The sequence below is a fragment of the Rhinolophus ferrumequinum genome, chromosome 10 (genome assembly GCF_004115265.2).
Source record: "Rhinolophus ferrumequinum isolate MPI-CBG mRhiFer1 chromosome 10, mRhiFer1_v1.p, whole genome shotgun sequence".
In the NCBI taxonomy this organism is placed as follows: domain Eukaryota; kingdom Metazoa; phylum Chordata; class Mammalia; order Chiroptera; family Rhinolophidae; genus Rhinolophus; species Rhinolophus ferrumequinum.
Genome location: NC_046293.1, coordinates 41561051 through 41578207, shown reverse-complemented (window position 1 = coordinate 41578207; position 17157 = coordinate 41561051). Strand labels below are relative to the sequence as shown.

At 41.4% G+C, this 17157-nt stretch overlaps 1 protein-coding gene across 1 annotated transcript; it reads left to right on the top strand.

Moving 5' to 3' along the window:
• The first annotated feature begins 2612 nt into the window (after nt 1-2612).
• YARS2 (tyrosyl-tRNA synthetase 2) lies at nt 2613-15757 on the top strand. Its single transcript, XM_033116406.1, has 5 exons — nt 2613-3414; nt 4232-4399; nt 11618-11773; nt 12079-12249; nt 15418-15757. The coding sequence occupies exons 1-5, from the start codon at nt 2633-2635 to the stop codon at nt 15575-15577; spliced, it is 1437 nt and encodes a 478-aa protein (XP_032972297.1). The 5' UTR covers nt 2613-2632; the 3' UTR covers nt 15578-15757.
• The last annotated feature ends 1400 nt before the right edge of the window (nt 15758-17157 follow it).

Genomic DNA, 17157 nt, shown 5'->3' with positions numbered 1-17157 from the left:
GAAGTGCATCAGGAATACAGAAAGGAAATGCAAATTTAGTAACTATTTTTTGGTCGATATCCTCCTATAACCAACAGCATGAAAGAAACTAATCTCTTCTAAAAAATGTTTGTGTTAAGATAATCACCAGCTGAAAAAGCATTAGAGACACGTCAATAAAAGGACATAGACTAGGTTTCAAGGCACTTGACTTACATGAATGTAGACTTTCAATCAAACTTAATGGCCTTTCCTTTATTGTGAGGATGACACGCATTAATTGCACATTTTAACACATTTTAGGGGTATGATGAACCTGAATAGTAAGAGCATTTTTCTCTTGTCCTACCTAACGCAGAGGAAACTTCCTGGAAGGAATTCTTTTGGAATGAAAGGGAAGCAATTGGCTTGCAGGTAAGGACGGGCATGGTGGGAGGCTTCTTTAGGATTTACGGCATAGGTTTCAAGAATAATGGCATCAGTGAAACCATGAGAGAGGAGGAAATTATGAGGCAGGTTGATTTATTAGTTTTTATGCAAAACAATAAAGGCTTGAAATGAGCCTTTAGAAATTATTCTTTTTCTCAAGTAGTAGGAAATAGAAATATCATGGAAATACTTCAATTAGAAGGAAGGCCATCACTAAATCCCTGAAGTGAATTACAATTTGTATTCCTTGTTCCTACCCACTTCTTTTTGCATCCTATGTCACTATTTTTCTTCCAGAAGAAACCTATACCTCCAGTCTCCAAGAGCAGAAAGAACACAAGTAGGAATAATATTTCATAGTGATTATAATGATCAGAATTCCTGACTCCTTTTGCTGTGATGTTTAGCCAGCTCATAGTTTAGTCCCAGCCAGATCTCTGCTGTAATTTAAATGTGTACCATGCCACCGGTAGAGAAATGCTTCCGAATTAAGTGGGACTGCTTAACTTTAAAGTGTTGGACATATCCTAGCAGATACCAGTTAAAACACTATTAATATCTAATGTTTGTGCCTTTTGAATCCTATTACAGGAATACCTCATATTATTAGGCTTCACTTTATTGTGCTTCGCAGATAATGTGCTTTTTACAAATTGAAGGGAAGACCCTCCACCAGTAAAAACATTAGTACTCACTGAAGGCTCAGGTGATAGTTAGCATTTTTTAGTAATAAAGTATCTTTTAATTAAGGTATGTACATTGTTTTTTAGACATAATGCTATTGCACACTTTATAGTATGGTGTAAATGTAACTTTTATATGCACTGGTAAATCAAAAAAATTCCTGTAACTTGCTTTATTGCAATATTTGCTTCATTGATGTGCTCTAGAACCCACAATATCTTCGAGATATGCCTATATATTTATAATTGTTTACATTTTGAAAACCAAATAATATAAAACAGGGATCATTATCAAAGTGAATATTTATGTGACATTTTATTATACATGGGGTAATTACAGAATAGATATGCCCCTAATTCAAGGTCAGCTAACCTCCAGTTATCACTTGAGCCATATTTTCTAAAATACTTTTTAACACTATTCATTTTTATAAAAACAAGAATCAACTTGTGCACCTTTTCTTACCCCAAGCTCAAGTCATGGGACCAGTCCCTCAATTCACGATGATTGTTAAGTAGAAATCCCAGCTCCAGAGCCCCCTATGGGATTGTCTGAGGCCTCTATTGCAAATTGTTTAGTTCAATTTCTCCCTCTGCCCAAGTCTGCTTCCATCACTCCATTACAGGTGTTGTTCCCAAGAGTACACCCCAATAATTCTCCTGCACACAAATCTCCAACTCCAGTCTGTTTCCCAAGGAACTCAACTTTAGAGAGTTGGTACTGAAAGTGGTCCTAGAAACGAGACTCTAAAATGGGACTTTGGAGCTGAATCCCTGCCAGCCAGCTGTCAACTAGAACACACAATCCCGTGAGTTGGAGTACTAACAGCACCTGGCAGTGCTGTGGCAATGTACTAATTTGAATCCACTTATGCTGAAGCTGTGTCCCACCTGCTTACCTGTAATTTAAAATAAATAAAACACAGGGCTTTCTGCATTTATTGTATTGCATTTTCTCTCGCAATAGCTTGGACAAGACTGCCACCTCCTGGAGAAGCTAATGAATACTGGGGATTGTGGCGCTCCCACCCGCCTAGGGAATCAGTATCAGGAAGTTAAGTCTCAACGCCAACTCGTGTCTCTCCATGCAGTTAAACCAATTCCTAACTCCTTACAACCTCTGTGAACAAGTGTTTTTGCATAGAACGAAGACTTCAAAGAACTTGCGCATCACCATTTTTTTAACCTGAAAATTTAAACAAAAGCTAACATTTGCAGAGCGCTATGTGCCAAGCGATTTAATTCTTAAACCTCACAACAGCCCTATGAGATAGGAATTATTATAAACATATCCACGTTTCAGATGAAGAAATTAAGTTTTAGGGAGTTGAAGGTGACTGGACGTTAGCTGCAACGCTCCCTTGAGTAGTCGGAACTCTAAAGACTGCCTAGCACTCCACTACCCTAAGTAAGCGCCTCGCCCTACCCGGGCATGCGCACAAAAACCCTGAAGCAAGTTCTGTGGGAATCGCACCAGGCCGGCACTGAGAGGCGTGGCGGGGCCTTTAAGATCCCAGCATTCCCTTCGTGTCGCCGCCAAGATGGTGGCGCCCATGTTGCGGGGCATTTCTCGGGGCCGATGGTTTTTCACCCCGGGCCCGCCAGGAGTCTTGCCCCTGGGACTTCGTGAGGCCCACTCAGCCGCCCAGGGGTTGCTGGCGGTGCAGAAGGCTCGGGGTCTTTTCAAGGAGTTCTTCCCCGAGAGGGGTACGAAGATAGAGCTCCCAATGCTCTTCGATCGCGGCACGGCGGGCAACTTTCCCCAGACCATCTACTGCGGTTTCGACCCCACGGCCGACTCGCTTCATGTGGGGCACCTGCTGGCGCTGCTGGGACTGTTTCACTTCCAGCGAGCGGGCCACAACGTGATCGCGCTGGTGGGAGGCGCCACTGCGCGCCTGGGAGACCCCAGTGGCCGCACCAAGGAGCGCGAGATGCTGGACGCAGAGCGCGTGGGAAGGAATGCGAGCGCCCTGCGCCAAGGACTGGAGGCCTTGGCGACTAATCACCAGCAGCTCTTCAGCAATGGGCGCACATGGGGCAGTTTCACGGTGCTGGACAACTCTGCCTGGTACCAGAAGCAGCATCTGGTGGACTTCCTAGCGGCAGTGGGCGGCCACTTCCGCATGGGCACGCTGCTGAGCCGGCTGAGCGTACAGACGAGGCTCAAGAGCCCCGAGGGCATGAGCTTGGCCGAGTTCTTATACCAGGTGCTCCAGGCCTATGATTTCTACTACCTGTTCCAACGTTATGGATGCCGGGTTCAGCTGGGTGGATCTGATCAACTGGGCAATATCATGTCCGGATACGAGTTCATCCATAAGTAAGCGCCTTTAGACCCGGGAGAAATCCCGGGACCAAGTAACTTACATACGAATAGCCTGTGGTGCACTATTCAGATTGTGAAATGACGCCCTTGTTGGTTTTATCCCCATTAAGGATCTGTAATGGTGGTGTTATCACCGGCTAATGAGAACTAAAGGGCTGAATTAAAGTATTAGGTATGGGATGTATTACAGAGTTCTGCAGGAAGTACACCACTAGTAAGGACTCGGATTGTATGTTTTGCTTCCCCTCAATAGCTCTTTCTGTGTTTCTGATTTGAGAAACTGCTTTTCTTTGTTTATACCTGAACGCATTTGGGCCTCCTTGGGTAGCCTCTGCTTTGACGCTGCACCGTCCATGAAGCTGTTGTTAGTCCTTGGTTGGCATCCAAAATTGTTTTTCAACTCCAAATATTTGGCAAATAATGTAGATTTTAATGACGTTCTCTTGAGGGAGATGAACCAGGACCAGCCCCTGTGCTACTTAAAAAATAACTTTAAGTCATCTCCGTTAGTGTCTCTACCTGACTCCCCCTTTACCCAGGTCTCTTTCCTCTTCCCAGCCAACCTTTAAAAATTTCTAGGCCCTAGTGAAGCAGCATCTCCCCCTGGTTTGCCCAGAGGCACTGGTTCAATCGCAGTTCAGAATGACAAATGCTAAAATAGAATGAATGCTGTGAAAGCAGTAAGGACAAGAATCCAGATTTAGGAAGTCAAAGAAGTTTTCTTCGAGCGAGACCACTGAAATTTGAAGTGATTTTCAGAACCTACCACCACCTAGGCTTGATTTATAATGTAGTTCTTCTTTATGCATAGGTTGACTGGAGAAGATGTATTTGGCATCACTGTTCCTCTAATTACAAGTACAACTGGAGCAAAACTGGGAAAGTCAGCTGGAAACGCTGTTTGGCTAAACAGAGATAAAACATCTCCATTTGAATTGTATCAGTTCTTTGTCAGGCAGCAAGATGATTCCATAGAAAGGTGAGTTCTTAGTAGTGTGTTGAGAAAAATTAAATGCATAAGCTTGATACAATTTTAGCTGTTGAATCTCTCTGCCCTTTATAATTTTTTTTTTAACTTAGATTCTATGTAAGGCATAAACCACTACATCACAGAACATTGTAATTTTAAGTATTCTAAAGTTGAAACAGTTTTGATTAGTTAAAGCAGAAAAGCACTCTGGTTGCTAGAAAACTTATAGCCTCTGTTGTGATCTACAGCTAGCATGTATTTCGAACATTATCATTTGCATATTCTGGTTTTTTCATTCCTTTCATCTTCATCTTCACTAAGCCTTATTTTACCTTTGTCTCTAAAGTCCTTTTTCTTTTTCTTTTTTTAATTGGGGAAGGGGAATAGGACTTTATTGGGGAACAGTGTGTACTTCCAGTACTTTTTCCAAGTCAAGTTGTTGTCCTTTAAATTTTAGTTGTGGAGGGTGCAGCTCAGGTCCAGTTGCCGTTATTTGCAGGGGGCACAACCCACCATCCCTTGTGGGAGTTGAACCGGCAACCTTGTGATTGAGAGGCTGTGCTCCAACCAACTGAGCCATCCAGGAGCTCAGCGGCAGCTTAGCTCAGGGTGCCATGTTCAATCTTAATTGCAGGGGGGAGAGCCCACCATCCCTTGTGGGAGTTGAGGAACAGGCAACCTTGTGATTGAGAGCCCACTGGCCCATGTGGGAATCGAACTGACATCCTTCGGCGTTAGGAGCATGGAGCTTCAACTGCCTGAGCCACCTGGCCAGCCCCCCTTTTCTTTATTGTAGCATAAAACACCTTTTGAAGAGCCTTTTTAAAAATGATTTCCTCATTCATTCACATTATCTTAAACTCTTGGAAGAATTTAAATTAGAAATGAGAAAACAAATACAAATGCAACAAAGAAAATGAATTTTTCAAAAAAAGTCATTTTTGATACGACTTATCAAAATAAGAATAATTCTTCAAAATTTTTTAAATGTATAAGACACTCCTGCAGAACATTCAGAAACACTATTGAGCAAAAATAAGACCTACATAAATGGAGAGTTATAGTCTGATAGAACTGATAGATATCAGTTCTACTAGATTTGATCCATGTAGTCAGTGCAATCTCAGCCATATCTAAACAGGGTTTTTTTGTATTTAGATATGTCAAGTTTTTTTTTGACAAGCTCATTGTAAGATTTGCATGGAAATAAAAAGGGTTGAGATTGGCCAAGACATTTTTTAAGGGCAGAGGAGAAGATATGCCTTATTGTAAAACTATAGTAGATAAGGGGGTTCTTTTTCCTGTACATTTATTCTTAGCATATCTGATGATACAGTCCTAGGGTTTTGATGTATCAAGAACTGATACCTTTTGAAAACTTCGTTTTCTATTTGGCTCTAGAATATAGAAATAAAATTAATTTCTATATATTAACTGTGTATTCAGCAACCCTGCTAAACTCTCTTATTAAATCTAGTAATAACCTTTAAATTTTTAAAGTACAAGCTTCAATGTAAGGTTAAGTAAAGAGACCAATGGAACAGATTAGAGAATCCAGGCCAACTCCAGCATATATAGTCACCTGATCTCAGTGGCACTGCAGTGTGGTGGGTGGGGTAAGGCAGTCTTTTCAGTAAATATCACTTGGATAATTAGATGTCTTATGTGGGGAAAATAATAAAACTTAACCTCACACTGTACCAAAAAATCAATTCCAGATTGATTATCAACCTAAATGTATTACAAAAGACAGAATAAATAAAGGCTTTTAGGAGATAAATAAGAAAATATCTTCATGACGGGTAGAGAAAGATTCTTAAATGGGACACAAAGAAAACCTTGAGAAATTAGACTAAATTAAAATTAAGATCAACTGTTCATCAAAAATTCGTCTTTAAGAGTAAGAATATATTTTCAGTGCATGTACCTAAGTAACTGATAAAGAGTTTATATTCAAATTAATATAAAGAAATTTCTATAAGCTGATGATAAAAAGACTGACAACCCAGTAGAAAAATGAGAAGAGACTTGAGTAGGCACATCACAAAGATTCTATCCAAAAGGCCAAAGACATGTGCAGAGATTGCTCAGCCTTAATAATGAGAAGAAAAATACAAGGTAAAGGCACAGTAAGATGCCAAAAGTTGCTACTCAAGGGCTAGGCACTTGATCCCAAACCCCATAGGAGATCAGGTCGACTCATGTTTGGTCCGGAGCCTCCCGGAGGCATAGTCAGGTATAGTCAAGGACTGGATCAGAATGTGGAGCCAGGTGGGATGAAAGTAACGCTTGTTGGGCTGTCTGTGGGGCAGCTTCTAAAACACAGTTGGGCTTCGCCCCAATGGGAGGTGACAGACTTGCATGTGATTGCATGAGATAGTGTGTATAAGGCAAAGAATTAGTGAGAGATCAGGAATGTGTTGACCCCAGAACGTGAAGAGACCCAGTATGCATTGTACCGGTCTGAGTGTAATGAGTGCTTAATAGGAATTGATGTTTGACTGTTGGGGTTTCTTGGCCCTTAGAGGATCAGATGATGCACGGAAACTTGACAAGGAGCCGTTACCCGGCCACACTGGTGTAGGTGGTGTGTGAGGATGTGTAAATCTGCCCATACCACTTCCACAGAGTGGATGCTTCCCTCAGTGTAATGTCATCAGTAAATGCCAAAAACTGCAAGCTTCCAGTTGTAAGGTATTTAAATCTTGGCAGTGGAGGTTATGTGCATTTGCAGGACTGTTTAAATAACCCATTAGGAGCAGCATAAATGGATATTGAGTCACTTCAAAAGTAAAATTAAAAAAAAAAAAAAAAAGCAAATTGGGCTTGGGATTCCTCTACAATGGGAATAGAACAGAACATATCAGCTAGGTCAGTGACCAGAAAGGATGCGTGCTCCTTGGGCCCATTGTATGTCCTCGCTCAGTTCTCTACTATTAGGCATTGGAGCCTCCACCAGGGGAACCTGAACATTAGGTTTTCATAGTCAGTGGTGAGGCACCCTTCCTTGGTGGCTGGTTTAGGTATCGGCCAAATGGGGCTATTGAGACGGGAGATTGTGGTCTTGATGACTCCTGTCTCCAGCATGTCTTTAATAACAGGGTGTAGACTTCAGTGTCCTGTTTAAGTTGCTATTGGGGGTGTTTATCATCTTGACCAGAAGAGGAAGAGTCAACTGGCCATCCATTTGGTGAGTCCCACCAGGAAGGCTCAGAACTTGGAATTGTTCCACGTGGCATGCATAGCATTGGGTCAGTGCATTCACGCCTATAACAGGGAAAGAAAGAGCCAAGGGGGATTCCATCAGAGGAATCTGAAGGGATTGGTCCCATTAGTTACATCCGAATGGATTTGTATACCTTTGATTGTTTCACTGGCAGTGCCCTGTTGGTAGGGCTTCCCTTGCAAGAATTTAGAGGGATTGCCTGGAATGACTTGGGCCCTGGTCTTACTGGGCCGAAAAGGACTGTGCCTTTTTATTGTTCTGGTGGCCTACGAGAGTGGTACAGGAGCGATTGGCCCTGCGAGGTGGGCCGAGTGCTGGCTGCCCACCAGTTCCTAGGGTAAGGGCTTAGGTGGCTGCCAGTCCTGGAGGGTAGGGAAAAGGGCAGAGATAGTAATGGCAAGTGGGTTGGGGCCAGAGGGGATAGAGGGCGGCTGTGTGGCAAGAGAATGGCCAGCAGAAGGAGGCTGTAGCTGGGAGAATGCTAAGTTTAGGTCTGGAGTTTAGAGACTGGCTGTCCAGAGATTAAGGCTCCAAGAACCTCAAGGTTTCATAACTCCCAGTAGAAGTTAGCCGGTGTATTCCCATAACGGGGGCAAAATTAAGTTGGGGGTCTCTTGAGGAGGGAGTGGGGGTCACTTTTCATTGAGGGAGACCTCTAGGGGCAGTGTGGGTGTCGGGGCATAAGTTTAACATATCTGGGTGTCTGGGTGGGAATCTCCCATCTAGAAACCATGACGGTGCCGTCCAGTGCCTTTTGAATGGTTTTAAAGTCCCAGTAAAATGGAGCACTGCTCCATAATTAGGGGGAGCTCCTTGGAAAAAGAATTCTCAGGACTTAGTGTCAAATGAGGCCTCTTTAGGGTTGGAAATGAAGAAGAGGTCATTTGAGTCACTGTGGTCAAAAAGGATAAACCCACGGGGCCATGCAAATTTTGCACAGGAGACAGGCATCATCTAATTTTTCCACTCACTGGATCCTTAGCAGGGATCCATGATGGAAGGATGGGCATAGTGTCAGACAATAAATACCCAGGTGAGAAGAGCGAGGGCCCTGGTTCCCATACCAGTGGCTCTAGGGGCCTCTGCCTCTCTTCTCCCTCTTCATCCTCACTAGAGGCCTCGATAACTCTGCCAGCTTTTCCCTTGGTGGCAGGGGTCCTGCATGAGGTGTGTTGACTTTGATCTGCCCCATGCAGGGGAACACTGAGGGGACTCAGGGTATGGGGTGTCTCAGAGGAGACGGACATAGGCCTGGATCGATCTCTGGACGTTTACAGGTTTTAGGGTCTTTAGAGAGACCAGCCAGTTGGCGCATTTTGGCACCATGAGGAACAATTTAGGTTCCAAAAACCTGCAATAGCCAATCAGCTCCCTTTTCTTCCTGCCGCACGAAGTCTTTAAGGAAGATTAGAATTTCAGTTAAAGTGTAATTTCTAATCTCAACTTTTACTTCCTGATTTACTTCGTTACCTTGATCTTGTATATTGTTACCAGAAAGTTTGTGGAAGATGTCCACGTGAGCCCTCTAAGGCAGCTGCCTCCCTTCCCAGGGTGTCCCGGTCAATCTCCCCAGGATTGGGGTGTGCCTCCACTGGCACAATACCCCACGGTCTTTCGGAAAGCCGAGGCCTCCCTGGAGCCTAACCCCAGAGACGGCATGTTAGTAGTCCACAACGGCACTAAGCAATGCCCAGGAAGCTTCTGTGGGGTTTTACATTTATCAGGGGCTGGCGTACCCCCTCAGGGATCTTAGGAGGCCCTGTACAAAATGATCAGGCCATTTATATTTGCCCATTAGTTGTCTAGCAACATTGCACCAGAGATTGGACCTGTGATGTCCCGTTGGGTTAGGGGGACAGAGAGGAACAACAGTGAATGTAGTGGCCCCAGAGGTACAGCAATCCTTGGCTGCATTTCCCCTTTAGAGGTGCCGTTAGTTGCCTGTTGCACGGCTGTTCAATTCATCCAGGTTAGGACACATAGTCCTGGTGTGACCCACCACTCGGTGGTTGCAGCGGGAGGTCTCCTTCCTCACCTACAGAAATATCCTTTCTTGGGGGAGGAAGATACCGTGCTTAGCTCTCTTGGCCCGAGGCATGAGGACCCTCATGTACATTAGTAGTCAGTTATGGTCGTTATAATTAGTGGTCTCACCATCTTGTTAGACCATATGGCCCTGCTCATGCTGCTCTGTGGAGATCAGTGAATGATTTATGGCAGCAGTGACATATTGGAATGGATACCTGGCAGAGGCTGTATGCAAAAGCACGTAACAGCATGATGGACCTCCAGCAAGTGGGGCTGCCTTCCCAAATGGTGTTACCCACTTGGGTCAACTAGTTAATAAGCTAGTGAAGGCTACAAGGCATTCCCCTTAGCTAATTGCACGTGCAACCATACAACCCTGCCAACTACACCAATTGTATTGATCTCAGCCTGTTACTAGTGATGCTGTTGGCTAGAAATGCCTGGGAGTGCTCACCTGGGCCCATACTACTGTGGCGAGCCCCCAGACATTTCCTCCACAGGAGACGATGCTGTGGCTGGACCAGCGCTTGTGGGTCTTATGATTGCGGGACGCACCTCAGCAGCAATCATCAGGGACTTTGAAAAATCAAGATTTATTACTCCCAAGTCCTGGAGAGTACATGGCACTCTGAGATCATGGGTAGAGAGGGGTGAGGCAGTGTGTGGACCTGGGGCTCTGCTTTTATTGGGGTCAAGGGTGGCGTGCCCAGGGTTTCATGGGTTCACTCTATTGACAAATGTAAAACATAAAAGTGGAAGTTTAGGAGTGGGAAGGGAGAAGCAGGGTCACGCCCGCAGTCCTTATCTACATTACTCAGGGCTTTCCAAAAGGGAAACGTCACGAGTGGGGGGAGCCTGCTTCCTTATCTGGTGGTTTGCGACTAGTCGTGTCATACAGCTGGTAGTATGTTTATTCAAGATGGATGTCTCTGCATGGATACCTTGGCAATCAACACTGAGTGTCAGGCCCTTATACTACACTTACAGAACCATCTTGGAAAAATACGTGGCTAGGCCTCCTAAAGCTGAATACTCATATAACCTATGAGCCGGCAGTTCGTCTCCTGGGTACGTCCCCAACAGAAATGAGTGCACGTGTGCACCAAGAGAAATACATGGGAATATTCACAGCAGCATTATTAGCAATGGTCCACGAGCAGAAACAGCATGAACACCCCCAGTAGAATAAATAAATACATTATGGAGTGTTCATAGCCTGGAGTGCTGTATACAACAGCTGTACACATGGCCACAGGGATGAATCTCCTAAACATAGTGGTGTTCCTAAGTAGCCATACACAAGGATAGATCCCGTGATTCCATTTACATCGTCTGTAAACAGGCAAAACTAAGTGATGCTGTGTACGGGAGCATACAGCGATGGTAAAAGTGTAAAGAAAAAGAAGTGGTTACCAGAAAAGGCAGACACATGGTTGGCTTGGAGGGAGTTTTTTTGGATGGAGGCGATGTTGTATATTTAGACAGGTGATGGTTACCCGGTATTTGCTTTACATTTCCATTAAGCTATATGTTTGTGGTTTGTGTCCTTTTGTGTGTTTTTCACCTAAGAAAATATTTTAAAAAGAGAATACATATAAAATATTGTCAGTTTTTTAAGTACATAGTATTTTTTATTTATGGGCACATGCACAGAAAACAAGTATAAAAATGTGCTTGGGAAGGACGCACACAAATTTAGATTCGTGGTTTCTCTGGGGGCAAGAAGGAGATTGTGATGTAGCTGGGGCCTTCATCTATACCTATATTATTTTATGACTTTAGAAGAGGCAAGATCTGAAACAAAGATGGCAAAATAGTAACATCTTCAATGATTATCTTATGTTCTGTACATTTCTGCATGTTTCCTATGTTTCACAATTAAAAGTAACTTTAAAGATATTGAAAGGTTAGGAAGTTGGAGATAAAAATTAGGTGTCTGATATAACTGTACCACTTGATTTCTTGTCCTGCAGGTACCTGAAGCTCTTCACTTTTCTGCCCCTGCCGGAGATTGACCACATAATGCAGCTGCACGTCAGAGAACCAGAAAAGCGGGGTCCTCAGAAACGACTTGCTGCAGAGGTCACGAAGCTTGTTCATGGACAAGAAGGGCTGGATTCCGCTAAGAGGTGGCCTTTTAATATAATTAACACTTAGTATTTAGTTAATAGACTTGAGAAAATGTAGAACTGCACTCCTTTAGAGTTGTCTTTTACGACTAACGAGGATTATCAGTGTGTGACTTCACTGCTTTAAAATAGCCTCCTTTAATGGCCAGAGTATCATGAATTCAGTTTATAAATTAGGCAGATAAATGTTGCTATTACAAAAACGTTACGTCTAGAACGTAGCGGGCACTTCCTTACTGGTTACTGGGTGTTGGAACGTGTATCTGAAGCAGCACTCACATGGCTGCTCTCAACATGTCTTCCAGGTGCACACACGCCCTTTATCACAGCAGCATCGATGCCCTGGAGGGCATGTCTGATCGCGAGTTAAAGGAGTTGTTCAGAGAAGCTTCATTTTCTGAATTAGTTCTTGACCCTGGAACAAGCGTCCTAGATACCTGCCGCAAAGCAAATGCCATTCCCGATGGTCCCCGGGGGTAAGATTATTTAACTGTGATTCACTTAATTCCACCTTCAACGTTCCAGTTCACAGCATGTGTGTCCAGAGAGTGTTTACCTGGTAACACCTTAATGGCATCTCATTCCTTCCAGAAGTTGGGTTAGTCTGAGAAGCAAGTGAAAACAGAGGACTTGTTGCTGAAAATACCTCAAATTTTCTATGAAGTCTAGTACTACTATACTGTTTCTTATTCATTCTAACCCAGTCAGTTTTTCTCCAGCATTGGAAAAGGCTTACATTTAAGGGACCACTGTGTAAATACACTAGGATTAGTCAGCTCAGGGATGGTCACAATTTGAGATCACAAGAGCAGAGGCCCTAAGTGAACAGATTCACACAACCCCTCTAAATTCAGCCTGTATCCTTTTTAGTTTGGGGAGTAGAAGGGTTGTCCAACCTATTTGAAATAGTTGAGTTTCTGAAAATGAAATAAGCATATGATGTAACTTCATAAGACTATTGTAAACTACATTGCATTTTCTTATTCAGGAAGTTGGTAGAATATTTGAATTTGTTAATTATGTAGTATTATTAGGGGATAAGACGTTCCACAAAGAAGTTATTTGGCATGTGCTTGATGCTTAAAAATGAAACAGTGTGATGTAGAAGAAGTATTAGTTACCCAGAAGACCCTGGGGTGCCTCGTCCACAGGAGTAGCAGCATAAATCAGTTATCAGTCTGGGCTCACAGTGATGAAGGACATTAGTTGTATTGTAGTTGCTGGGGTTTAGGGTTTCTTCCATTTGTTTTAGATTATTTGCCTCTATCCTAAAGAGCCTTAGATTATACAGAGAAAATACTCGTTATCTCTCTGTGTATCACCTGCCACTCCACCTTAATGATTTCGTAACATACTGTTTTATTTAATATTCACTGATTTGAGGCTGGTGTTATATGTATACCTCCCCACAGTGAATCACTGATTCTAAGCATTTTCCTCACTATGGAAGCACTTTTCATTTTCTAAACTGTGCTATTTACTGATAGTGGAAATTTTACTGCTACTGACACCATATTTGATATAGCCAGAGTTCTAAGTAATACCGACATTTTTTAGATTGTATAAGCTAAGTAAGGTGGATTTGTGAATTTAATCAAAATGTAGAACATGATCTGGAAACTAGCAAACAGCCTAAATTAATACTTCCTAAGAGAAAGAAGTCTGCCTTTAAATAGAAAATCTTTTACTACTGAGTGTTTATAAAACCATGCATAGTAATCATTTATTAATTTCATTTGGTAACATATTCAGATTACAGAAAACCAACATGTGCCTTGTAAAAGGACTTCCAAGGCCTTTCATGGAAATCCTCTTCTCAAATCTCACCTCATTCTGGCTACTCCCGTGTTTTCTCATCCTGTTTGTAAAAGTAACTGCTACTCATTCTTTGCAGTTTAGGTGACCCTTCTTTAAGGAAAATTTCCAGCCCCCACCCCTCAGTGTGTTCCTAGAGCAACCTCTCATAGCTCTTAACAGCATTTAATCAGTGAGTTCTAATTGTTAATTCGTTTGTCTGGCTTTCTCTACTAGTTTACAATACTACCATGTTTCCCCGAAAATAAGACCTAGCTGGTACATCAGCTCTAATGCGTCTTTTGAAGCAAAAATTAATATAAGACCTGGTCTTATATAAGACCTGTTATTATATTTTATTGTATTATTATATTATACCCAGTCTTTTATTATATAAGACCTGATATATTTTATATTAGACCTGGTCTTATTTTAATACCGGGTCTTATATAAGACCAGGTATAATATAGTAAAAGACCGGGTATAATATAATTATATTTAATATATTATATTAAAATAAGACCAGGACTTATATTAATTTTTGCTCCAAAAGATGCATTAGAGCTGATGGTCAAGCTAGGTCTTATTTTCAGGGAAACACGGTATCTATATTTATCGCCTAGTAAGGGCTCTGTAAATCTTTATTGAATGAATTGTATTACTAAGTAATTTGACTAAAACCTATTTACACAGGCCAACAAAAATTCTGTTAGTAATCTGGGATTTATTAAATCAGTTATTGATTTTCTATTTCTGAAATCAGCCAACTTTTTAAAAGAAAATTTTTGGTTTTAACAAACAAAATTTGCTATTATTTGCAGTCTCAAAATGTAATTTGCAAGGATTTTCCAGTTTCATAAGCCAGTTTTCTAAAGATTTCTATATATAACACTACAATAGCAGGTCCTCAAATAGTGTTTAGTAATAACATTGATGAGAAAAAATAAGATCCCCAGACAGGGCCACTGTCTGTGGAGTTTGCACCTTCTCCCCATGTCTGCGTGGGTTTTCTCCGGGTACTCCTGGTTCCCTCCCACATCCCAGAGATGTGCACGTGAGGTGCACTGGCGTGTCTCTACTGTCCCAGTGTGAGTGGGTGTGAGTGCGCCCTGCAGTGGGTGTCGTGTCCAGGTGAGTTCCCGCCTGGCACCCTGAGCTGCTGTGAGAAGCTCCAGCATGAGACCCTGAAGTGGAATCAATGGGTTGGAAAAATCATTATCTTGTTTTTATCTTAAAAGTATGTATACCTCACATTTGTTTCTATGTTTAATATTAGAAATATTTTGGGTCTTTAGAAATTTGGTGATATTGTGACCAGAAATACGCCGCAGGAACTTGACTCATTATCAGTCAGCCTGTGGTAAAATTGGTTTTGTTACATGTTGTTTCACTTCAAGTTGCAGTTTCCAAGAACCTCTAAACTACATTTAGTGAGGACTTACTGTAGTTGTGACTTGTATCTCATTAAAAGCAGCACTGTCCTCTTTTATTTGTGATTTTTTTTTCTTTGTTGTCCCCAAGGTAGCGGCAGCCCTCCAGAAAATGATCCTTCATTATTCCGATTCACTTCATTTTTAAACGACTACTAATGATCAGTTCTGTGAAGAGCTGAGAGATATCCCAGCTCTTTTTCTCCACTAAACAAGATACCTTTTATGCCTTAAACCTGCTCTTTTAAAAGAGCACTAAAGGAAGAATCTAGTAAACATGAAGGTAACAATTCAGCACTAAAAGGTTTCAATTGGAGAGCCTCTGAAATTTAAGTGAAATACAGTAATGGTGTATCTGTATTATTGGGAGAGGGCAACAGTGATTGGATTTATCTAGTTACCAAACATTTCTATTTTTAGGTATCGGATGATAACAGAAGGCGGAGTCAGTATAAATCACAGACAAGTAACGAATCCTGAGAGTGTTTTAGTTGTTGGACAACATATTCTTAAGAATGGACTTTCATTACTTAAAATAGGAAAAAGGAATTTCTACATCATAAAATGGCTTCAGCTATGATGAAAAATCCTTCTGCTGGTTCAAACTTATCAGTTATTCATTCTCAAGACATCGGGAAGGTTGGCTCCAGAACTTTTACCTTCACTTACGCAGATCAACAGAGAATGGAGTATACTCTAGGCCTCACAGTGTGAGTAATTGTATTATTTACATAGATTGGTTAATAAGTGTTTATGTAATGATGGGATATTTTATTTCCCAATCCTTAAACATTACAGACTACCACAGAAAACCAGGCTTTCCAGTGTTAATCCCTTATAAAAATTATACTTCATAAAAAAACTAAATGGTGTCTTTCCTATCCTATCCTTGCTCTCCTTTTTGGATATGAGGAACAATGAAAAAGCGGTAGTATAAGGAACTGTGGATACTTTCACATCAGGCTCAGATGTCTCACTGATCTCACTAGTGTGTATATTGCTCAAAACCAGTAGCATCCTGTTAGAAACACGAAATCTAGTACTGGAAATTGATTTGTTTGTTTTTTAGTTGAGGAAGCAAATATAGTTCTCCTTAAAAAGAAGAAAAGTTAAATAAAGCTTTAATTGGCATTAGAAATTATAAAAGGAATGGTTTCTTTTCAAAGAAAAAAGTAAAAATCCGTATATGACTTTTCAGAAAGTTTCTCATTCACTTTTCCTGTCCCATGCCTGTGTTTCAATATAATTAAATTTATTCACAGCCTTGTTTTGTCAGATTACTAAGGTAGCAGTATTTTATAAATTTGTAAACTTTTAGATTAGTTTTAAATTTCAACTTCTGTCCCCAATTAGATTGCAACTTGAGATAAACTGAAAACTTAAGTAACCAAAGAGATAAAATAGAGGCAGATATGCCAAATATCCAATTACATGAGAATTTCAAGAGAAATTCAGGTAAAGGAAGTTTCAGGTCAAATTTAAACGATCTAGTGCAAGACTTACTAAGCTCTACATACATTACGCAAGTTTAATCTCTAGAACTGTTTCCACATCTGAAGAATCAAGGTGATAGCACCCCTATTTCCCTAAGGATCAACTGAAAGACAAGACACAAACATACAAAATGGTTCACAAATTTTTTCTAGAAAACCTTATAGGCAGCAAAGCATGGCTTTAGTGTTCAAATTCTAGCCATCTGCTACGTGGATTACTTGGAGCAAGTCACCTACCTACATAGGAAAAGGGAGATGTAATAGTACCTCAGTGAATTGTGAGAATCTAATAGAAGAAAGTCATAAAATTTTCATACGGTATAAGCTGTACTATTATGTTCCAAAGTAGATTTACATGTTAAATCTATAGTTTAAACCTTTTTCTGCGAGTAAAGTTAGGAAGAATTCATTTATTGATAACCTTTAATGTCATTTCATACCAGCAGTTTTATTTACATAGCAAGAACATACAGGTATCCATTATAAATGTCATAGATCATCTCCACATTTCAGAGCTTCTCTCAGTTTGGGCCAACAGAGAAAGGTTTGCTCTTTCCATATCTTTCTTGCCTTTTTGTCTTTGTACAAGGTGTATAGTACTAGAAAGTGCATTCCTGTAGCATGTCTTTAAAGATAACATTGTTAATTAGAAATCTGGAGAAAGGTA

Excerpts from the sequence above, each read along its gene's own strand:
- YARS2 (XM_033116406.1), top strand. The coding sequence starts at position 2,633 with ATGGTGGCGCCCATGTTGCGGGGCATTTCTCGGGGCCGATGGTTTTTC. Across the intron at positions 3,415-4,231 it reads GGATACGAGTTCATCCATAA|GTTGACTGGAGAAGATGTAT; the intron begins GTAAGCGCCTTT and ends CTTTATGCATAG. Across the intron at positions 11,774-12,078 it reads GGGCTGGATTCCGCTAAGAG|GTGCACACACGCCCTTTATC; the intron begins GTGGCCTTTTAA and ends CATGTCTTCCAG.